This window comes from Dioscorea cayenensis, chromosome 6, assembly GCF_009730915.1.
Source record: "Dioscorea cayenensis subsp. rotundata cultivar TDr96_F1 chromosome 6, TDr96_F1_v2_PseudoChromosome.rev07_lg8_w22 25.fasta, whole genome shotgun sequence".
NCBI classification, from domain to species: domain Eukaryota; kingdom Viridiplantae; phylum Streptophyta; class Magnoliopsida; order Dioscoreales; family Dioscoreaceae; genus Dioscorea; species Dioscorea cayenensis.
In genome coordinates this window covers 1587275-1612833 of record NC_052476.1, presented here as the reverse complement: position 1 = coordinate 1612833, position 25559 = coordinate 1587275, and the positions used below count along the sequence as shown (strand labels likewise).

The following is a 25559-nucleotide window of genomic DNA, read 5'->3' as shown; positions in this document are numbered from 1 at the left end:
AAATAATAACCATTATTTAATATAATTACCAACCTATCCCTATATTATATAATAAATAAAAACAAAATTTAGAAATATATAGCTAAGAATGAGCCATGTCTTGTCCACTGAATTATTTTGCCTAAGAATGTGAAAAATAACTTCCCACTAGCATTAAGGAGGCCATAGCTACATTGACTAATTAAACAATTAAATTAAAAGTCTACAGAAACAAGTAAATGGGCTTCACATAGATAGTCTTCTGTCCAACTTGCTGAATTTGGGCCTATTTTCCTCAAGTGGCACAAATGGGCAGGCACATCAGGAGGCAAATGTAGCATCAAAGAGGGGAAGAAAAATACAATAGTTTCAATTGGATAAAGAGAGACAACAAACAAGATGGATTCATGGAAAATAATCATATAACAAAATGGAGATGGTTGATGCCTCAACACGGTCATGCTTTCCCGGCTGAACCAAATAAATGTATTTTCTCAGCAACCACAGCTTTCATGGCCTCCTTCGCGGCAGTCATAACATGAACCAGATCTTTGTTGGGCTTCCGCACAGCTTCCAGGTATGCATTCCGCACCTCAGTGTTCACATTGAATTTTCTCACACCCAACTCTATGCATTCCTGCTCAAACATTAACAGAAATCACCACCTTTTAGTAAAATCATTATTTAATAATCCAGGGTTCATTCTGTGTGTTTGATCTAGTTTTGAGTAATAATCCCCTTTGGCATCATGTTAGTAATCCTCATCCTTGTATAGATTGCTAACCTCCAATTTTAAATTTCTTATACAGACTATTTGATCTTTTATTTTATTTTATCTTTTGCATGTAACACAAGAGACCAAAGATGACTAGACCTTTCACCTCCAATTATCCTTATATTTTGTGTTTGATCTAATTTCAAGCAATAATATAGTAAGTTTAATACTAAAAAATTTAGACTGTTGGAAATAAGACATTGTCAATGCTTGGTCTACTAACAATTGTCATTGTGTTGCCAAGTGATTATTGGTGAACCATAAATTTCCAAAAGTTTCAGTTAAGATTCGTTTTCCTCTTCTTAATTATTGGTATGACGAACAAACACTTGTACTTTGAGCATATGATTGACCGTAAAGAGTAATCTATGTGACATGCATCACATGAAGAATTAAGCCTCCTCAACAGAAAGTCATAATGCAAGCTAAAGGATCTACAGGAGAAAAAGCCAACCTTTACAAGTTCCTTAGAAAGACCAGAAGCTCCATGAAGGACTAAACTCACTCCTCTGTTCAGAGTCACCGTGCGAAGATCCTGCAAGAGAAAAAAGTAACGGAAATCTAGATCAAAGAAGCAGCACCTTATGTAATTCAAGCCAAAAGAAATACCGAAGGGAGTATTTTCTTGTCAACAATTTCAGGCTTTCAGCACAGTTCGTAATTTTGTTTTAAATGTATCATGATTTTTGTATCAAGAATTTTTTATAACAAACGAAGTTTTTAAATGGAAGATGACTGACCTTTAGCAGGTTGAGCCTGAGATTGGGCCCACCAGCTGGATATGTTCCATGGACATTTCCAATGCACACGGCTAAAGCATCAATTCCGGTCTTGTCTATGAATTCTTGAGCCTGAGATACAATAATTTTTATGGGATTTTTGATGAAATTGAAACTCAAAATTATTCAATTTATTTACCTGACTTGCATCAGTTAGTTTGGCTTCATAATCCTCAACAGTCAAATCGTCTTCAGTGCCTGAGAGCCGTCCAAGTTCAGCTTCAACTAGCATTCCTTTTGAATGTGCTAAAACTGATATGTACTTTGTGTAAGAGATGTTTTCCATCAGCGGAAGGTGTGAACTATCAACCATGACAGAATCAAAGCCCTGTACATAGTCACCAGATAAGTAGAATATGTTACAAAGAAATGTTCATTAGAAGCCGCATCAATATGGCTATATGAATAAATATGCCAAATGGGATGGGCAAATAAACAAGCAAATGCTTGTGAACAATACATACCAACTCAAGTGCTTCAACAAGCTCAGATTTAGAGCTTCCGTGATCAAAGTGAACAGTAATAGGCACCTGCCACCAATGAAGGCGGTTATTAAAAAAACCAATGTCAACCCTATGTAACTGTAATGAAAAATCGAGTATGGAAAATTGCAATATTTATCTCGCTACTTTTTCACAAGCAAGAGCTAAAAGAGGTGCTCTGATGAGATTGCAATATTTGGCTTGGGCTTAGCAGTGGATGGCAATTCCTTTGAACAGTTTATATCTTAGTATGGATATAAATTGCTAAAAGCTTTTAATTCTGGGAAAGGGTTGATGATGAATAAGATAAAAAAATTATCCATTGTATACGTATGATAGGTAAGTATCATTAAAGTGCACAATCATTCTCACATACATTCAGTTCAAGAATTTAATTGCAGAGCACATAATACATCTGCTTGGACTTACTGTGGCCTGCTCAGCAGCAGAGATGCAACATGCAACCAAAGGGAGTCCACCATACTTCATAGCGCCTGGATGAACCTGATGGAAATGCACTTGAATAAGGGGGATGAAACAATTAAGGATAAACTATACAAGTCCAACACTAATTAATTTTCTAATTTCATTTAGCACCCTTAGCACCCACTTACCATCATAGAAACTATTAAATTTCAAGTCAATTAACATTGATAATGCACTAGTGTTTACAATTATACAAATCCTAAAATATAGCATGTTCAAAATCCCAACTTCGTGTTTGAAGCAAACCTCAAACATATTATCCTTGAGATACGAGTTATTAGTTGTGTTGTTAAACATATCCAGAATTGCAGCTGTCAAAGCAAATGCAAATAGATGATGATATTCTACATAAAACCAAGCATAAACAAATCTTAGCATCACATCATATGGATGAGAATGGCGTCTAAATAAACTGACCTGCAAAATAGCAGGACTATTTTCAGCCTCTGCAGCGGCCACAACTGCTTCAATCCCCTCAAGATTATAAACGTTAAATGCGCCAACAGCATAGCCACCTTTTTCAGCATTCTTCATGTAGAAAAAACATATATAAATAAAGATCAAGGTAAAAACATATGATGACTTTGTAAATAGGTCATACTAGAAGAAGATCTTTTGTTGAAAGCCTAGAGGGGCGTGCCCATGTTTTTACAACGTCAGCTAGGGCATTGTTATCACCAACATTGCCTATGAAAAAAGATTACAAACTAAATCAGGCTGGCAAACAATAACAGTATACCATTATGAACTAACACTGAATTTACAATCACCTGGAAAAACAATGTATGGAACCCCAGGGTGTCTACTATCTGGGCCTAACTGCCAAAGTGGAACTCCAGCCAATGCCTGTCCGATAACCTTGGCACACTTGGCTTCTAAAGCTTTTGTTGCAATATCTGATGACGTAATTCCACCCTAAAATGCAGTGCAATTAGCTCATCAATGGCCCAAAGTTTCAAGGCAAGTTTATAAATTTTATCATGCTGTTGGTCAATCATGCAATGTACTTGCTTCAATTTATTTCTTTGTTTACTGATTCCAACAGTTGAACTTATAGCCCCATTTCGACATAAAACTGTCTGCATAATTTTCTTGGTTATGACATCATGAAAAAGACATGAATATATGATTACACTATTAGGACTGCCTATGAGTTTATACACACTCCTGAAAATATTTTGAGACCTATTTCTTTTTTTTCTTTTCTTTTTTTGACATATGTGTGTGTGTGTGTGTGCGCGTGTAATTATGCACGTCAATAAAGACTCCAGACCATGTAGAGATTAACATGAAATAGTTTCCACTTAAACCATTCCGACCGAAGAACTACATAATGATCAAAATGCTAAAATGTCATAATCAAAGAAAGCATGCAGCATAGTCTCAGAAAAATCCAGATCTTGGTCATACATGGCTGAAACTTCAGTGAGAAAGGATGGAATTTGCCATATGAAGATTATAGTGCCTCACATAGCTCTACAAGGGCCTATTATTTCATTTAATCACAAACTATTATAAAATCAGTCTTTATTTAAAAAATGCAGCGACAAATTTCATGTGATACTCTCCTTCAAAGGATCTCAACCTTGTACAATCACTTTGATGGAGCTTCAACTATCAGAACAGAGAACATATTGCTGCCAGATAGTTAAGTTATATCATACCTTGGCAAGGATATAATGAGGGCGCACATTTATTCGTCTGACAATGTCCACCAGAGCAGAGCTCACTTTATAATTAATTTCTAAACTTTCTGAAGGAGCTGCATATAAAGGAAAATATAATGACTGAATTAAAGATATTTGACTAATGAAATAAGTCTAGCAGGGGAACACACAACAGCAAAGCAGTACACTAACAAAACTCTTAAAAAAGAAGTGAGCTTTATTCCCACAAAATAAGAAGCCTTTTCAGCAGTGATAAACATAAGCCTTTAATTAAGGTATTTGTCCAAGAAATTTCCCTATCACAGCTAATAAAGAAGTGCACATCAACATTCTCTTTCAAATTCACAATCATTTTTGTTCATTGATTATTTTTGTGCATTGGAACACTATCGAAGAGTCTGACATTGTTTGGTTCCACTGAAACATAGGCTAGAATACAATGACAAAGAACAACATTAAGACATCACTCTTAAGGAAGCATATATTTGGGTCACATGCTTGTGCGCAAGGTATTGTAATATCATAATATGCATGCATTTATTCCCTTCTGCATGTGTGATCCAAATGCTTGATTCATTCAACAAAATTGCAATCATGTTTACACCATATCCGAAGTTTACGTTTTAATCCCTTTCGGAACACAAAGCTCCCCTGTGCTGCTATGAACTGGATGGAAGTAATATCTTACTTTTTCCTGTGATAAGCTTCCGACTGGTCATTAGAAGTGTATCTCTATGTAGGCTTAGCAATGTATTTGCCATTTCAGCTGCTTGACTGATTTCTTCCTCTCTATCCTCCTCTGATTTCATGGCAACTTTCTCAACAGATATCTAACCCAGAAAGGATGAATGAGACACACACAAAATAACTATGGCATGACCAAATTTAAGATGCCAATGATAACAAAGTTATTATTTGGACACAATGAGCACAATTAAGTAATTATCATACATGAAAACACTATATTATATTTATCTATTAAATGCCTCAATAAGCACTTAGTGATACCTCTACGCATTTCAGAATATGACCAAGCTGTGATTTGAGTTCTTCAACCTGAACAGTAGATGAGCATATCTTTTAGGGTAGTGCGCTAAAAAGAAAGACTAAAAAATTTCACATCATATATCAGACCTGCTTTGTGGTTGTGGGAACATAGGAGCCCACAACAATAAGACCTCCAGTAACATTTCTGTTTAAACCAAGATCACTTGGTCGCATGGGTGGCTTTGGCTTTATTCCAATTCGTGCAGACACAAAGCTAGCAGCTGTTCGGCATAGAAAACGCTTACCTTTTCTCTCTGCCTATCATTGAAACCATCGATACGGTGAGAAGTGAATGAAAATTGAAATGGAAGTATATATATAAACTTGCCTGGATCATTCCAGCTGCAAATACAACCATATCTCTTTCACTGGCAGCATTGACAATACAGGTTGAGCCCTGTTAACCATCAAAGAAACACCACCCTTTTAAAAGAATTTTTTTTAATACATCATAGTAGTTGCATATTTTTTTTATTCGGTAATTACAACTATATTTTCCATATCAATGCAATTACATGAAATAAACTTGATGTGCGGAAATAAACAAAAATACTTCAAACCTTTGTTTTACAGCCATAGATTTTCTATGTTGCCTGGAAATCATTATTAAGCCGCAACACAAGAATAGTATCATAAAATGAAAATAATTTCCGAAAGGGCCCAGGCATATGAAAAGGCAACAAAATGGGTTACTTAGAAATGATGCATCCGGTCATTAACCAAATTTTACATTATTGAAGTGCGGCTTGCTTTTCCCATTTCCTCTAGACAAGTTAACCTTCCTAACCTTAAGGTAAGTCAATTTAGGGAGTATCAATGCTGTCATTAGACAAAAATAAATTCCTCAATTTAGAATATAATACTAAAAAGAAATTCCTCAATTTAGAATATAATACTAAAAAGAAATTCCAGTTACTAAGATGGCAAAAATCCAGTTTACTTTCTGCAGGCTGCAAAGAAGATCACAAACGGCAGTAGGGCCACCGGTACGCAGGAGAGGAATAGAAATGGATACAACACTACTTGCAGCAATCCTTCCTTTTGTTTTTTCTTCAACCCACTAAATAAAAAATAATGAGAAACCATTAAACATGATTTTACATTCGTGAAGTTGTCTGCAAAAAAGAAAAAAAATGATAAAATATATACCTCACGAAGGTTAGAAGATTTATAACCAAAGGAGGCATCCTTAGAAAACTCAGTCTCCCCAGCAGGAACAAGACTAACAAGTGTTCCACAGAAATGGTCAGCTCTGTGATCAAACAATAATATCGCTTGAACAAATAGTTATTTACCTATCCGAATCAGCAACATAATGGATATCATCAATTGTGTATCGTCCACCTTGAAGAAAGAAAGGACAAATAATCCATGCATCCATCTCACCTAAAATTGAGACAACCGCATCTGCTTCCTGTAATATTTTACATCTATACTAAGCTCAACAATAACAAATTAAGATAAATTCAAGGAAAGGATACTATTAAGGGGATGACGAAACAAGCACATAAACCACATCTCTTGCCTCTGGAAAGTGACCACGAAGGGTTGAATCACCTCTTAGAACCACTGTGTACTTTATGCCTTTAACTCTTTGAGCTGCAATGTCTAAGTTTTGGCAGATATCCTTGGTCAAAAGAGCAGCCTGCAAAAAAAGTTTAGACAACAGAATTTTATTTCTCTGGAACAGAATTTTCATTAATTTGAGCATTCTGTCTTTCAAGTATTAGCATGTCGAGAAATTTGAGCCATGACAAATAAATACCTTCTCAGAGCTGAGTGATCGAGAATTCGTCAAGATAAAGAAGCAAACAGGATTTTTGCAAAATTGTTCAATAAGAGCCTCGACATTCCTGTGATCATAAGGTCAGTGGGACCAAAATTAAACCATGGACTCTTCCTTTGCCATTGTAATAATAATAATGATAAATAAATAAAAAATAATGAAAAGAAGAAGATCCTCTCTTTCTATCTCTACTTTAATAAAACATGTCCAAGCAAACATAAAATTACACAATAAAACCTATTCTTTATCCATAAAAAACATTACTCTCCCAAAAAACCCAAAAAGTTTACTCCATCTTACGAAAAAGCCACCTGGTTAAAATTTTAATACGGACCACTAACTAACCATTATAAAATCTGAAAATGTCAAAAACTCTCTTCACAGAATTATCTCAATTAAATGACAAACTTTATGTATTCTCTAAATTTTTTTTCTTTGATATATGTGTATACTTTCTCAAACTAATTCTTAATATGTTTGGGTGAACAAGACAGTCTTATCATTTCGACATTTTGACCAAATAAGCCTTTTAGTGTTACCAGAACAAAATTTTTGAGGTCTTTGTAAATAAAATAAACTATAGGTGTTTATCCATGTTAAAAAAAGATCTCCCTAACAATTCTTATAATATAAGTCAAGATACAAACACTACCACAAGGAGTTCACTTCAAGGACTATCCAGTGTGATGTATAATATTGTTAATCTAGAGGACGTACCATTGTGTTAAAACTTCTATGTCATGAACTGTCTGAGTTCCAGTGGGATCATCATCCAAAACTACTAGCACTTTGGAGCTATTCTGATGTTCTTTTGCGTGAAGATCATCAATCGGATTCTCTGGCCATTCAGGAGGGAGAGATTTCAAAACATTTTCTTTATTGCGGACTGAAAGCTTCCCCTCAACTTTAACACCAGTAAGTGTCTCATAGACCTGCATATGCATGGCATAACTGAAACGATCAACATGAAAACAATATTTAGCGGGCCAACCTAAGATTGGTCCATGCACCTTGGCATTTAGGAGTTTCATATATATTGATATCAATGAGGTTAACCAAGGCATACCATTACAACACAGGTGATACGAAACAATTCTGTCATATAAATGCACCTCAATTTCACACTTGATAAATCAACTCATACATCCTTTCAGATATGTGATGCGCATAAATTCTTCCTGAAGTAATTCTACCAAGCACCAACATTCAACTTTTAAATATGGTAATCAAATATTCAGCAACTGCTCCAAATTCAGTTGTAACCACAATTCTTCAGGACTCAAGAAAGAAGAGGTCGCTTTTTATGTGATATGATTCAGTAAGGAATTTCACAAATATTAAAGCAATCAATGTAAAACAAACACCAAAACAAGTGTATTGACAATAAATCTGCATTTGCATTTGGAGGAAAGAATCAAATGAAGATATCACAAGGGGTAAAATCTACAGACGTGCATATGTATACAGATGCACATACTGCAGATTCATATTTATATCCATAGAAACTTAGGAACTAACCTTGATGGCGTGGCATATCAGCATTTATCATAAAACATTTTACAATCCACATGTTGTGGTTAATATATGTGCAACATCTAACACTACCACTGACCAGGAGATACGTATGGTTATGTTGCTTAAATGTAGAAATCAACGAGTCAAATCCAGAGAAATAAAGCATAGGATTTTATATTCTGACATTTAAATAGCAAATCCCCAGTTGGTCCACAGAATAATGATCTACAGATATACACCATTAGCACGAGTCTTGAATCAGCATACCTTGACTACTGCAGCATCATCGTACCGACCCCAACCAGAAGCAGATCCTGTCCAGCGAAGAGCCATGCCAAGAAAACACATGAACAAGATTTTAGCAATAGAAGAACTTAATAGTATCAGCAATAACTTCATTGTAAAACAAAACAACCATGAAAAAGCAAAAGGAGCATCCTAATGTGCCATTTTTAAAGGCCAAATGCATGCTTGTCAATACTTAACTACTGAAACCAACACTTACAAAATCAATTATCTAGTATGACATAAAAACAGATTACAAATATTTAGATTCAAGTACATCCAGCACACCAATGTTGACATCAGTGGTAATTAATAAGACAAGGAATAGAGGAAGGAAATCATATATTTCTACAAACCTGATACAAATAATTGGTGGGCAGCACTAGCAATAGGAAGTGGTAACTTAAGAAGAGAGCTTTCAGCAGAAACTATACCCTGAAAGTGCCAAGGATTATGATATAAATTGTTAAAGAATTAATTTACAATTAAAAAGAAAAAGATGGCATTTACCAGGTCTTTGACAAAGATATCAATTGCAGAGTATGGTGTGTAATCATTGTCCAACATGTGGGGCACACGATTTTCAAACATCCTGCAGGGATAATCAGCAAACTCCCTTAGCCAATCAAAATTGCATGATACTTCTGCCGACATATAGCCAACAAAATCAGAAATAAGGCAACACAATTAGGAAACCTTATTGCTGTATATGCCTCAAAGAAAACATATTTGCATGTTCCCCAATTATATACTTGCATTTATCATACTTAAGGATAAAGGGGCGAGAGATAGTCTCTTTCTATTTATTAAAATTTTTAAACTTCTAGAAATTAGAATACTCTCTTTTAGAATTATAGAGATTTCTTTCCTTAATAAAAATAAAATTTAGGTTGGCCACTAAATAATAGGATGGAAGGGTTAGTTAATATAAATTGGGCAATATTGGGCCCATACCACAAAACCCTAATATTTCTCTATATATATCCTTGTACTCTTTTCTTGATTGATATCCAAATTATTTTTTCTATTCTCACATAGTACCACAACACTGGGTTATACCCTAGCAGCCACCCAAGACCGTCGCCGCAGCCACTCCAAACCCTAGCTTTCAACCTGCCGCCGCCACCTCTACCGCTAACCGCCGCTCATCTCTCGCCGTTCCCGTTGTTCAATGGGCACCTGGTGATGTTCCTCAACCCTCACTAGTGATGCCTTTGTCTCATTGCTGAAGGATGTCTCTTTGTCGTCATGTCTTCGTCTCGTGGGTGTGGTAAAGGCTCTTTTCGTGATGGTCGACGAGACAGCTGTGGTGATTCTCGGGGTAAGTTTGTGTGCACCTTTTGTCAACGGACGGGCCACACTGAGAATCATTGTTGGGATAAGCATGGTCATCCGGTAGTGGTCAATACTAGTACAGAGTTGGTCGATCCGTCACCTACTTCTGGTGCTGAACAGTTAGTCACTATCTCTTAGGTTGACTTTGTGTCATTCCAGCATCTACAGGGCACAATTTCTCATGCCATAGTCTCTTCTCCTATTTTCTCAGGTAATGTCTTTCTTGCTTCCAGGGACAGTTCCTGGATTATTGACTCAGGGGCTCCTCTCACATGACAGGTACAAAATCTTTTTTTCAAAATCTCTCTATTTGTTTTTTGTTCTGTGGCAATTGTCGATGGACAATCTTGCTTAGTCTCAGGAGAAGAGTTGTGCAGGCTTCCTCTCAATGTTCTTTTTGTACCTGAATTTCTTGTCAACTTGCTATCTATTTTTGCAATCACTAAACAGTTGAATTGTAGAGTTATTTTTTTCCCTTTTCACTGCACTTTTCAGGATCTACGGACGGGGAAAAGGATTGGTTTGGGGAGTAATCATGGTGAAGGCATGTATATGTTGGTGCGTGATGATATTCCTTGTGGTTTGGCAGCTTCTATTTCAGACACCGAGTCATCACTCATATGACACTGTAGATTGGGTCATCCTTCTATTAGTCGTCTTCAGCAGGCTTTGCCTTGGATCCAGGTCGAGTCATTTCAATGTGAGTCGTGTCAGTTGGGTAAGTATCATCATGCTACCTTTAAACGTTCTACTCTAGTGTCTAATCGGTCGTCATTTGATCTAGTTCATTGTGATGTTTGGGGACCTTCTAGAGTGGCGTCTATTTCCGGTCATCATTACTATGTTGTGTTTGTTGATGATTTTTCCCGAGTGTCATGCGTATATTTGTTAAAAGACCGTCAATCTATTGTTGATGTCCTTAAAACATTTATTTTGGAAGTACAAAATCAGTTTTTCACTGTTCTCAAATGTCTTCGTACTGATAATGCTTTAGAATTTGTATCTTCTGCTGTAAATTCTTTGTGTGCGTCCTTTGGGATTATTCATCAAACCACCTATCCACACACCTCTCAGCAGATGGGGTTGTTGAAAGAAAGCATCGTCACATCTTAGATGTTGCACGCACTCTCTTAGTGGAACGTAATGTCCCTAGGTATTTTTGGTCTGATGCTATCTTAATTGCAGTATATCTTATTAATCGTATGCCTTCTGCACCTCTTGGGGGAGAGGTCCCTCTACCTCGTCTTCTACCTGATACTGAGTTGTTTCGCTTGTCTCCTCGTGTTTTCGGTTGTGTTGGTTTTGTTTAGGATTTAACTCCTTGTTTGGATAAATTATCCCCGCGTGCGCTTAAATGTGTCTTTGACGGATATTCCCGCATCCAACATGGATATCGTTTGTACCACCCGACTAGTTCAAAAGTAATGTGTCTATGGATGTCACATTTTTTGAGTCTCAATCGTTTTTTTCTGACTCGAGTTCTCACGATTTGTTGACTACGTCGTCTGATAATGTTCTCCCCATTCTTGTTTTGGTCACTCCGTCTGTGCCTATGCCTAGTGTGACGCCTCCTCCAATAAATCCAGATGATGGCCGTTTTGGACAGGTTTATCATCGCCGCCAACATGTATAACCGCAGATTGTCTCCCCGAATGATGCAGATCAGTCTCTTGATCTTCCCATTGCCTTTCGCAAAGTTATTCGTTCTTGTACCAAACATCCCATATCATTTTTTGTTTCTTATGATAATCTTCACCCGTCCTTCCACACCTTTGCAATTTCCTTATCTGCTGAGTCATTCCCCAGGAACTACCAAGATGCACGTCTGCTTCCACAATGGCAGATAGCAATGGATGAGGAAATGGAAGCCTTGAGATCTCATGGTACATGGGAGCTCGTGCCTCGCCTTGCTGATGCCAATGTTGTCACTTATCGATGGGTCTTCTCTGTCAAGCACAAAGCCGATGGTACAGTTAATCGCTATAAAACCCGGTTGGTGGCCTGTGGTTTTACTTAGACTCATGGTGTTGATTATGCTGAGACTTTTTCGCCGATTGCTCGTCTGAATTCCATTCGCATTCTACTGTTGGTAGCTATGAATCAATCATGGGCACTTTGTCAACTCGGTGTAAAGAATGTCTTTCTCTATGGAGACTTGGCAGGGGGAGAATCTAGTTTGCCAACTCAAGAAAGCGATCTATGGTCTGAAACAGAGTCCTTGTGCATGGTTTGAAAAGTTTAGTATAATCGCACTGGCAGATGGTTTTCGCAGGTGCAATATGGATCACTTTGTGTTCTATAAGAACACTTCATCTGGGTGTGTTGTACTTGCGGTATATGCGATGACATCTTGTTGATGGGTAGCGATCATCAGGGCATTCAAAGAACTAAGGAGCATTTAATGACGCATTTCGTTACACGAGAAATGAAACGACCCAGATACTTCCTTGGTATTGAGTTTGCATATGCCAGAGGAAAGATGACGCTTTCACAGCGAAAGTATATGTTGGACTTACTTGAGGAGACTGGTTTATTGGGTTGTAAACTAGAGAGTACACCTATTGAGCAGTCACCACCCTTCTGGGGGACATCTTCTTTATCTCTCAAAGGTCCAGGTCAATACAGACATCTGATTGGCAAGCTCATTTATCTATCTAACAGTTACTCGTCGTGATATATCTTACGCAGTTGGACTCTTGAGTTAGTTTATGCATGAGCCACGAGAAGTTCACTGGCAGTGTGTTTTGAGGGTGCTTGCATATGTAAAAGGAGCTCCCGGCAAAAGTCTTCTTTACAAGAATCATGGTCACCTGGATATTGCAGCTTATTCTGACTCGGGTTATGCTGGTGATAGAGGAGACAGAAAGTCTACGTCGGGTTTCTGTACGTATGTTTGTGGAAACTTGGTTACTTGGCGAAGCAAGAAGCAGAATATGGTTTCAAGACCGAGTGCCGAAGCAAAGTACAGATCAATGGCACAAACAACTTGTGAGATGATTTGGGTGCAGTTTCTTCTATCTGAGTTAGGATTCCCCATCACAATACCTATGCAGATATTGTTGATAATCAGGCCGCCATCTTTATTGCAAACAATCCAACATTCCATGAACGTACTAAGCATGTGGAGGTTGATTGTCACTATGTTCATGATTTGGTATTAAAGGGAGTTATCTCTACGCCACACACCCACTCGTCTGAGCAACTAGCGGATATCTTCACCAAGGGTTTAAGTGTTAAAGTCTTTAGTAATCTATGTAACAAGCTGGCCATGTTCGATATATATACTTCAGCTTGAGGGAGAGTGTTAGAGTTTAGATTGGTTAATGGGGCCCATATCACAAAACCTTAATATTTCTCTATATATACCCTTGTACTTTTTTCCTTGATTGATTTCCAAATTATTTTTCTTATTCTCATAGGAAGCTTTAAGACACAAACCAATGTCAAGTCCTCTGATAAAATATTACTAAAAGCTTAAATTGAATTTTGAAATTCACAATTTACAGTGACATTTCAAATCAATTTTGAAAAAGAGTTAAAAAGTCATGGTTGTGCTACTGTGAAAATATTAAAGATATGTTAAACTAATATTAGTCAGTGGTGACTTTGTATAGAAACTGACCATGAAAAACCTCTCTCATGATTGATGATTTCAAAAAGCATTCTGGTATTTAAACCTAATCGTGCCCCAAATGCCATTGCTTCAGCTGCTGCAGCTATATGCACTCCAGCAAGCAATTGATTAACCATCTTAACAGAACTGCAGAAGTAATCAAAGGAAGCCACTATGTCAGTTACGCAGCAGAGATATTAAGTATTTAGAAAGACATATATTTGCTCAGTGTCATGCACAAACATGTAGATTACCTTGCAGCTCCACATCCACCTTTGATGACATACAGCTTCTCACTCAAAGCTGTAATTTACAAAGTTAAGTCATTCATAAACTTCCACAAATCTTTTTCTATGCCACAGGATGCAATAAATAGTATATTTTGTAAAAATAGCTCAAACTTCCAATTAAGGAACAGTACCCGAGAGAACAGATACAGTAGATGCAAGAGCTTCATCAGCTCCAGAAGCCATTATCTGAGGAACAAAAAGAAGAATGACTCAAAAAACACCAAATAAGTCATCACAAAATACAAAAAAAAGCTATCTACATTCGATCATATTAAAACAAACGAGTCTTTCAAGAAATAATTGATTAAGCTTCATACCGTGAGAGTCCCATCTGCAGCCCTTTTGACCCCACCAGATACAGGTGCATCCACCAACTTCAAACTCTTCTGTTGATCTGCAAGACGATTTCTTTAGTGTAATAAATTGTTATCCAAAAGTTCACGACACTTAAATCCTTAAGAAGCAAAATTAAGAGTCAAGAAGATCAATTCATACTCTTCAATTTTGCCATTCCACTATACTGTACAAATCCCAAGAGACGAAAAAAATCAAAATTGAAAAAATAAGGATCCACTAATATCCCAAGAAGTAAGGGAAACCAAAAAATTAGGAAGGTAAAAAAAAAAAAAAAGATAACAAAATAACACAAACCAATCCCATGAAGAATGTGATTGATTCCAATCTTCAACAAAATTACCTTAAAGGACCACAAATTACGTAAGGGCACAAATAAATGATGCTCTTCCTCGAGATAAACAATTGACTTAACAAGCTCAACCCCCATAGCATGGTAAAAATAGGTCCAAAGTAATTTTAGTATTTCTGGTTGCACTAATGTAAAACCAAGAAAAGAATAATTAACGTGATATAGTTTTCTCCAGAAATACTAACTGTTCTTTATTATCAAAAGCGTTATTAGTTAAACTTTCTTGTCCTGGCTATTGTTGTCAACTGAACATTTCTCATGAGCAAAAATAATCCAGCCAGACGGCAAGTCTTTGTGACCGTCTTTCTCCAATAATTTACATATTTTGAATATCACACACACACACACACAAACACATAAAGAGAGTGGAAACTAGAACACACGCGTGAGCACATACACACAAGAAAGAAAGACAAAATGAATGGTATTATAACACGGCTTGGAAGCAAGGAAAACAAAAGCAATGAGAATTATTTTAAAAATATGTACAAGAAACAAATCAAGGAGAAGAATGACCTTCCAATCGCTGATCAAGATGTTTTACATATGCAGGGGAAACTGTGGAAGAAAGCATAACTGATGCTCCAGCTGGAAGGGCTGCAAAATGGAAAGAGAAAAAAGAATAAGATAAATAGAACTGAACTAAAAAGCAAAACAAGTAAGCTTACCAGCCACAGAACCAGCTTCTCCCAAAAAGAACACTTTCAGCTTGAGTTTCATTTGCAACCATCACTATGAGAACTTCTACATCTGGAAGAGGCAACTTAAAGTGAAACAACTCTCTCAATGCTAAAGTCCTTGAAATGAATTCTATAAGTAATATACACATACTAGTTCATGATTGGACAGGAAGTGTCACTCAGTAAAGTAATAAGCACACTTTAACAATTCTGAAGATAAGCCCCCTCCAATTACATTGTTCTCTAGCTAATATTTACTTCAAAAAGTCAGAGACAACCTATATATTTATTAGTTCTAATAGGGAATTGAAGAAACGCCATGAAGGTCACAGCCATTGATGAATTATGACTGCCCCATAATTGAAGACTGAACTGCATAAAGCTATTACAGAACCCAGGATGGCCTATATTTTAGTGGAGAAAGCTATCTATATGGCAAATAGCCACATACAGACACAACCACACATACATTTAAGTGGAGAAAGCTATCTATCCCTTTCTAGTTACCACTGATACAAAATTCAATATATAATAATGAAAGCAAGCTGATAGTCCAAAAATTCAATGGCAAACTGAGGACAATATGAAATTTAAAGTTAAAAAATACCTTTACAAACTTCAGCAGGACTAGCCCCAATTAAGCCACCCAAATCTTGAAACCTGGAAAGTGTTGGTTTATATACCTACAAATTTATAATGTTATTCACTTAAAATTGTTAACAGAACCAACACAAATACTAAAAGATAAATATCAAGGATACTTCCTCAAGATAAAGGCAAAAAGGTCATCCAAATTGAGCTCATTTTATTTTGCAGGTCTAGAAACTTGTTAAAAACAAAAAGATATATTAGATTATCAAAGAAACTGATAACAAAGAGGAAGCTTAATTACATCATAAGCACGAACGCAATAATTCGAACGCAGCAGGTGGGTTGCCATGCCAAAGCCCATTGCTCCAAGACCAATAAAACCAATTCTCTTTACAGCTATAGCTGATGATGAAAGTTGGTCCGCCAAGGCCCCAGGGTTATAGGACTTCTCATTAGCAGATTCTGTGATATTAATTCCAAAAGTGCTGTTCCAAACCTACTCCAAAAGAATAAAATGGAAGAATCATATTAAAGATCTTACATAATGAGATGGCATCAAATGCATTATCAGCCAGTTGAAATGTTGTTCAGCATACACCATTGATGAGAACAATATACCTTGATTGGTGAAGCAACATGATTATCTTTACATGCATGTGAGGTCCCTGAAAAGAGGTACAACACTAGTAAGATGGTCATCAAAACGGCAAAAAAAACACTCTTTTCATTTTTGACTTTGATACCATGAATCAGTTGTTGATATGCCATGGATAGAAGTGGAAGCGGAAAGGTAAGTTGTTTTGCAGTACCCATTACTGGCCCCTTATTCATATGAAAGAAGCATTTGTCAGAAATGAACAGAAGTATATGAAATACAAGAAAATTATTCAGCTATTGTAAAAGGAACAACAGGAAGAAGAAGAAACATTCCATAAAAAGTCAAGATGCAATTCATGGAAAGAAAGTCTATATTAGATCATATCATATTTACCCAAGGATTGTGCTATCACCAAAAACAAGATTTTAAACATTTGTAACCAATGTACACAATATTTACTATTCATGATATACCAATATAAAGATTTAAGTGACATGTTTTCGAGAGGAAGACACAATTGCTTAAAACATGGTCAAATGAGTGTGGATAAGGTTATCAAGATGGGGAAAAATCTTATAAAGGAAAACAGGGCCCCAAACCTAGTCTCAACTTCCAACAAGAGACTTTGACTTTTGCACCAAAGTCAGCACCCAAATGGAAACTTTCCAGTGGCTAGTTTAACATCAGGTGGCATTTCTCAATATGGAAGTAATTAAAAAAAAAAAAGAACGAACAAGGGGCCTTATACAAGAAGAAACGTTATTTTCCTGCACCACTATGGAAAATTTCCATCCAAGAGATCTAATAGCTGGACTCAGATTATGAGAAACCAGAAGACATTAGCAAATTCTTCTAGCAATTTATTTCTTTCTAATACCATAAGACTGGAGGGCTTTCAAACGAGGAACACAATACGTATGCAGGCAACTGGCCCAACATATATATTAGAATATGTTCAGATAATGTTGACCATAATATAGACGCTAGGAAGCAACTATATATACACAGGTATACAGCCTGGCAAGCAGCACATGTAACAGGTTAAGCATCACACAAGATAAATATAAGCATTTAAAAACTGCAAGACAAATATAAATATTTCAAACCACCTGTGGTCAATATAGAACTATGAGTGCGGTGAAGCAATGAAGACTTTGAGAGGAAGACAATGCAATTCTCATACAAATCATTATTCTCATCCAATAAAGAAACATAATCATAAACAAGTACAGCAAATAAATAGACCGCCACGGTTAACAAACTAATCCAAACAATACATTCATGAACTTACCAAATTGTTTACCAAACTATCTAAAGAATTTGCTAGGCTTTCATCATTAGCTAATAGCTTTGGCACCATGTTTGCAAATACCCTGCACAAGTACCATGCATTTGATAAATTGTGCACAAATGAAATCAAATTCAAAACAGTTAGGGTCATAGAAAATGCCCTAAAAGAGAAAAGGAATTTCTCATAATATTTAGGAAATAATTTTAATTTCACTAATAGTAAAAAAGCAAAAAAATTCTAAATAAGATGATGAAAAGAAAATCACCATGAACTTCCGGCAGCATTAGAGATTATGTCATAAAGAATAGATGGATGAATCCCAGCTCGAACACCAAGGTACATTGCTTCCACTGATGCAACAAGATGAATACCCTCAAGAAGTTCATTTACCATTCTAATTTTACTGCAAAAAAATAAAAGAGTCAGCATTAATATTGCTAGCACAACATATTGTCAACATTATAACTGGTCTAATGAGAGGTTAAAAAATACTCCTCGCCTAAACTATCTTATATTGCTTTCACTCGAAATGAAATGCACAATGCAATACTAGAAGAAACTAGGTTACTAGGCATTGCACAGACGGAAACTTGCCTTGCGCCATCAATTTCGCCTTCAAGAGCATAAAGTTTTGCACTAATAGCTGCTCATATGTCCCAAAAAAAAAAAATTGTGAGGAAAAAAACTGTGTTGTAGATCTCTTCAGAAAAAGACAGCATGACAATGATTACCAGAAAGAACAGGTTGGGCCTTTTGTATAGCACTGTGGTTTCCAAATGCTACAACCTGAGAAAAGAAGAGGAACAAGGTTACTTGCAACATATACAAAATCCAAAGTATACAAGCAAATTGGAGATCCTAGCTGATAGCAAAATAAGGTTACATGATAAACCCTTAGCTTACAATAATTTTTCCATTGAAAGAACCAGAAACCCCCTTGAATATATGTGCACCAACAAGAGCTGCTCCATCAAACTCACCTGCCAGTGAAGCATTGGTAGCTATTAATGCAAAACCATTTAATGCCCAATCTGTGCTAACAAAAGCTTCTTTACAAAACCAACTGGATACGAATTATAAGTATGACCGTATATATCTCTGTTTTTATTATCAGCTTAAACTTACATACCATGACTATAATTAAAACTTCAGTATTTTGGGGATTTAAATACAAAAAAGATCAAATAAATAACATACATTACTAATTATGCCATCAGTGTATTTTGACAATGCAGTCAATTTCTGAGGAGGTTTGTGAATATTTATTTCTGGATTTTGAATAAGAAAAACTAATTCTGTTGAGCTTAAAACATTTGGCTAGAACTTTTCGGATGCCAGACATTTCTTCTCCAGCCTGTCAAAATCACTATTCAGATCAGTACTTTCCTATGTGTATGTTATAATATAATCAACATAATTTTCATTTAGTCTAGCGCTCTAGTCTAAGAGGCTAACATTCAATGATTTAGACATGCAGCTAGATAAATTTGCTTTTCCCAAGAAAAAATTTCCAATATGATACTCAATTTTGCCACAAGAAAAACATAAAATAACAAGGAAACATACAATGTTCCATTCAAATTTATAAAACATTACAGCCCTCGACATAAACTAAAAAACTAATTATACTTTCGTCCATCTTATCACTTTCTAACATGAACCTAGCATCAGTAATTGACTTCATAGTTCAAATGCATAATCCACCTCTAAATCTTAAAAAGACCATTGTGTTTCATTGTGTTGAAATCCACAATCTCATTTTTTATTTTACATTTGTTTTGGTGGCATCCTTTACTATGCACAATGATTGAGTCTAGTTTAGTGGGTCTCATACTTTCTTCTTTAAATGCACCTTCAGGTTGACAAGAATCTCCAGCATATGTTTAGTTTAGCAAATGGTCCTACAAGTGGTATACAAAGTTTTGAATGCAAATAAAGTTTGTTTTGAAATAGTTACCATCATAATATCAATGCTATAAAACATATTGCTTGCCTGTTAGACTCTTCTGCAGCTTATTAATATAACTTGGTGATAACGTTGACTGAAGTATAACAACGACATCACTATGCAATCCTGTAAAACAGAATAGCAGTTACTTTAAACAAATAGTTGAAAAAAAAGCTTCAAAGACAAAGTTAGATAATGAGTCATTGATAAAACCATTATCCCCCAAGGGTAAATTAGAATTCCCGCCAAACTCAGTGACCACAAATAGTGTTGTAGCACCTAGACAAAAAACAAAAATTTAAAACAAGATCGTAGTAACTTTTAGTTCAAACTAATCAGCGTGCAGAATTATTGAGCATGCAATGATAAAGAAAAAGGATATGAGCTACAAAAATAATAATAGTAATAATAACAATTGGTAAATGTGACGGCAGAGATAATCTTTAAATGCATCTGATCACTGAGCATTTATATATATATATATATATATATATTAATTCCATCAATTCTTATAAATTTTTTTTAACTGAATTACTCTAGACAACCTATTGTTTCCTCAGTGATGGCATTGTTATTGGTAAATGTGGCGGCAGAGAATGCATTTATCTATAAATTAATGCCTTCAATTCTTATAATTTTTTTAAACTGAATTACTCTGTTTAACCTATTTTTTCCTCAGTGGTGGCAACAACTCCAAGCTTAGTTTGCCGAAGTCAAATCATTGCCAATAATATAATATTCATTTTGTCAGGAAAAAATTTTGTCCAAGTTCTATCAAATTCCAGCTTTATATTATACTCTCATAACCGCAAAAAACTCACATTCTCTAGTTTCAAGAATCAAACTGAAGCTATTTTTCCCTTTGTGATAATAGTAAACACAGATTCAAAGCTGAAAGCAAATAATCAAACAAAGAAAAACAAGCTTCGACCTTTGACAACATCTATCAAGTTATCACATCGAACCCCACCAAGAAGCAAGAATTTATCAAGAAAGCCGCCATTCTTTTCCTGCAACGTGGGAAAAAAAGCCGATTCAAGAAACAGAACCACAAATGCTAAGATACCCAAATCTTGAACAAATTTCAAACAAAAAACAATAAAAAAATCCGAACTCCATCTTGAAACAAATTGAAATTAAATTGAAACTCAATAACAAATCATGAAGCAGTCAAAGAAAATTCTAATCGAGATGAAATGAGAGAAAACCTCAAAGCCCTGAACACGAAACCCTGATCGGATAAGCGACGAAGCAAGCTCCAAGCTCAGCTCATCAAGCCCGATGAACCCTACTATCTCCGAGGTCGCCATGAACTCTCTCTCTCTCTCTCTCTCTCGCCCAAGTAGAGAGAAGAGAAGCAATATATATAGAGAGGGAGAAGAGCTGAGAAACGAAAATCAAGAACTCGATCATTTTGAAAATAGAAAATAGAGCTCCCCGGTGAAAATAAGGAAACGTTCACTCATTGGTGACGCTATAATGATTTTTTTTAATGTTATTATTTAAAAATATTATTTTGTTTTGTTTTAATAATTATTCTTAAATTTTACTTTTTATGAACAGTTTTTTGATTTATTAATATCGAGTCTCTCGTGATAAAATATTTGTCACCAACAAGATCCAAAATCAAATCCAAAAACCCACTCAAAATAAAATATAAGTGTTGGTTGAACTTGCTTTATGTTTGTATATGTCTATAACCTCTCTTAAAAATAAGAGCACTTATCATTAGTGTTTTCTTAATGTGATATAAATCGGGAAAAATAAAACTTATTTGTTATCATCCTCGGTTTCACTCTCCTCCCATTTGGATATTAATTTGGTTTATCTTTACCAGTAAAACACTTTCATAAGTGGTGAGAGTTCAAAACACATGTGAAGACATATTTTTGGACGGATGATTCTAACGCCCACATATGTACAGACCAGCCCCACTAACTTCGTAGAGATTTGTGTATATCCCTACTCTTCTTAGTCCAAAATTATTTTTTTGTTCATCTTCCTGTTATTATTTTTCATATAATTATTGATAAAATTTTGAATTTACTAAAAAATATTAAATAAATAGGATTTAAGTTTCCAATTCAAAAAATATTTTTGAAGAACTTTATTCTTATGTCCACACGAAATTTAGTCATTTAACTATAAATAAATATAAACCATGTGTTTGGTGAAGACAACAATGAATGTGGCCGGACAGACTTAAACTTTAAAAATTGAGGAACCAAGCTGCATGTGTTCAATTACGTGAAAAGATGACTTTAAAACAGGCCAATTATTCAAAAAATAAAATAAAATCAACATATTAAAAATATAACCATTTTATCATTTAATCAAAGAAATTATAAATATAAAACTAAGGGAGACAAATGTAAGTATTTGATGTGATTGGTCCTTGTGCACACTATGCACGCATCTAGGTTTTTTCTTTCTCTTTTCATGCAAGGACACACGTGTACGTTTGTCTTATCCACTGACGTGTTTCCTTGTAGACAAATATAAAAAACTTTAATTAATTGTTTTTTTATTTGAGCAATATAAAACAATTAAATAAAAAAAAAAAAATACATAATCAAGTACAGTGGCAATATTGGAAATGTAATTGAACCCGGTTCAAGGACCAACCGGTCTATTTTATCATTTACTTTCAAAAGAATCTTGATGACTCGGCTAACTAGTTTCACATTTTATCTTTCTTTTTTTCCTTTTAAAGTAATTCACTTAAATTTTATTTTTATTTTTTTTACTAAAATTACATATTATAATCTTATCATAACAAGGATTTAAATTTTAAAATTTGTCAATTAGGATTAGTAAAAGAGATAAACTCCTCTCACCATTGTACATATATATATATACACACACATGAGAGTAAGATACTATAGTTCAACTATGGAAGAGGACCGTGAAATACGAGATTTTAATGGAAAATATGTAATATGATTTAAAAGAGGTTCGAGAATTTAATTTTTATAATAGGCTCGTCCGACAAATTTAAAAAACAACAAAAATCATGCCTAATATCTTTTATAAATATCACTGATTCGTGTATTATTCCGATGGTGATATATGGACTTAGGAGAATCTCAATATAATTACGTTGCTCGGTTCTAACTAGCATTTGCTCTTTTACTTAGAGAAATTTTAGAATTAGAGATTCATCTTGAGATTATTGTTTATTGTGATAATGTCACACTGAATCATATTGAAAAAATAGCTATTAAAGTTTATGAATATAAGGTTATCCTCCTGATTAGAAGTCTTTTTTAATGGGCAGTTGATGGACCTATTTTGTTTTTTTTTTACCATTTACCAAGCATGAGGTTTTAGGAGATCTACTAGCTAGCCATGAATTGGTGCTCATCACAACTTGAGAATATGATATTCTTAGAAAATAGTTTGACTTCCATGACTTATATTTTTTATTTATTGTGCACAAAGACCGTTGACAAAGTAACATATGTAATGGATAGATTGAGATATATATGGGTCATCGCTACATATGAGTTTAATACTAGCAGTAAATTATCGTTAATTAACAAATCTAAAAGCTACAATCCTGAAATTATGTTTCAAAATATGTATTGGCATAGAATGAATTTTGACGGAATTGATATGAGTGAAGAAGACATGAACAATCTTTTACCAAGTAAGCTTTCTTCGCTTAGTATGTGTATATATATATTTCTTATATCTTAATTCTAGTCACATGTACCACTTTTATATATATATATATATATATATATCTTTTATTAATTAACTTAGTTATCTTGATCCTTTTATTTGAAGGTATTAAGAGGTTGTTTAGTTGCTTATAAGTTGTTGTAAGTAGATGTAATGTAAGTGGTTTTACATATAAGTTTTTGTTTAGTTTGCTGTAAAAGTTTCACTTACATGTAAATGAACTTACATCTCACCCGCTTTTACAGTATTTCAACTTACAGCAAAATTTGTTGTAAGTTGAATTACAATAAAGGAAGTGGTATTCACTCACCATTATATTCAATTAAAAAATATATTTAATAAAGTAAATTATCTTTAAATTTAATTATAAAAATACTTTTAAATAATAAATTTAAAGAAATTTTAAATATTTATATGATTAAAAAAATTTATGACAAAAATATTTTTTTATTGAAAATATTATATTGTTTTAAAAATAATTATAAAAATATTTTTAAGTACTAAAATTAAATAAATATTAAATATTTTAATAATTTACTATTTATATGATAATATATTTTTATGAAAAATAATTTTTATTTTGAAAATATTATATTGTTTTTAAAAATTAATTATAAAAATATTTTTAAGTACTAAAATTAAATACATATTAAATATTTTAATAATTTACTATTATATGATTATATATTTTTATGAAATTTTTTTTATTATTGAAAATATTATATTGTTTTTAAAAATTAATTATAAAATTTTTTTAAGTAATAAAATTAAAGAAATATTACATATTTTTAAATTTATTAAATTAATTAATTATTTTTTATTTAAATTAATTGTAATGAAGAGTATTAAATAATTAATAATAATAATAATAATAATAATAATAATAATAATAATAATAGGTAATTGGGTAATTTCACCAACTCACTTACATGGCAATTATATCTTTAACCTTACATCAAACCAAACAAATAAAAAGTAAATACATCATTCTTAGTTACAGCAAACCAAACAACAATGATGTAAGTTAAAATACAACATTTTTCACTTACACGGTAATTTCACTTACATGTAATTTTAATTATAGGCAACTAAACAACCCCTAAATCTTATTTCAAGTGGGTCGATGATGAGAGCAGGTAAGAACAAGTCATTATTATTATTATTATTATTATTATTATTATTATTTGAAATTAAATTTGCATTTGATCCACAAACATCTATTTTGTGTATATATATATATATATATATATATATATATATATGAATCAAAGGACTCATACTGTTTGACATAGATTAGGAAAGTACAAACTCTTTTTCCTTTTGTTGGACTTGCAAATAAATTTAGGTACAACACAATATTTTTTTAGTACATTATAAGTTAAAAAAAATATTTGTCTCACCAAAATCATGGTACTAGTTTGAACTTACGAGCAACACAACCAAAATATAATTTTGCCCCACTTTAAATTCAAAAATTACAATAGTTAACCAAAAAATACATTTAAAAAAAATTTCACAGTTATCATCCAAAACTCTCCCCGATCTCATCCACCACCGTAAGCCTCTTCTTTCCTCGGCCTTCCTCTCTGCAAGACACTCTCATTTCTCTTCCTTTTTTTCCTTGTTTTCTCTTTTCTTTGATAATTTTAGAGTTTCTAAAGCACTTTCCGAGATCTACTAATTTTTTTTCTATGCAAATTTTTAAAATATACATATTAAATAGAAAAAAGATTATTATGTTAAAATCACATGCTTTCTTATCTCTAATTATAATAAATATATTTCTATTTTATAAATTATTATTAAAAATATTAAGATAATAAGTTTCCAAATAAGATAACAAATGTCAACAAAATTTCTAATATATTTTTCATAAGACTTAAGTAATTATTAATTAATATATTTTAATTTTTTTTATAGATTTATTGTTTTGCATATGAAAATCAAAAGAAAATACCAAAAAAAAAATTTTATACTATCTTTTGAATATCAAACACGACACAAGACAAAAAAGTGATAAAT

General features: G+C 33.9%; 1 protein-coding gene across 1 annotated transcript; it reads right to left on the bottom strand.

Annotated features, from left to right (window-relative positions):
* Positions 1-130: 130 nt before the first annotated feature.
* On the bottom strand, positions 131-21214 carry LOC120263320. Its single transcript, XM_039271183.1, is given in 43 exon segments — positions 131-616; positions 1209-1289; positions 1495-1605; positions 1673-1861; positions 1998-2063; positions 2445-2519; positions 2919-3029; positions 3103-3188; positions 3272-3416; positions 4166-4263; positions 4857-4998; positions 5177-5224; positions 5303-5473; positions 5544-5612; positions 6156-6275; positions 6365-6437; positions 6511-6629; positions 6741-6860; positions 6981-7068; positions 7719-7933; positions 8784-8830; positions 9158-9236; positions 9312-9393; positions 13759-13896; positions 14004-14052; positions 14171-14225; positions 14357-14433; positions 15262-15342; positions 15414-15435; positions 15437-15495; positions 16033-16108; positions 16318-16512; positions 16635-16681; positions 16760-16838; positions 17906-17987; positions 18171-18308; positions 18500-18548; positions 18637-18691; positions 18809-18885; positions 19899-19979; positions 20067-20132; positions 20785-20863; positions 21062-21214. Coding segments are annotated over 43 exon segments (4122 nt in total). The 5' UTR covers positions 21164-21214; the 3' UTR covers positions 131-436.
* Between the last annotated feature and the right edge of the window lie 4345 nt (positions 21215-25559).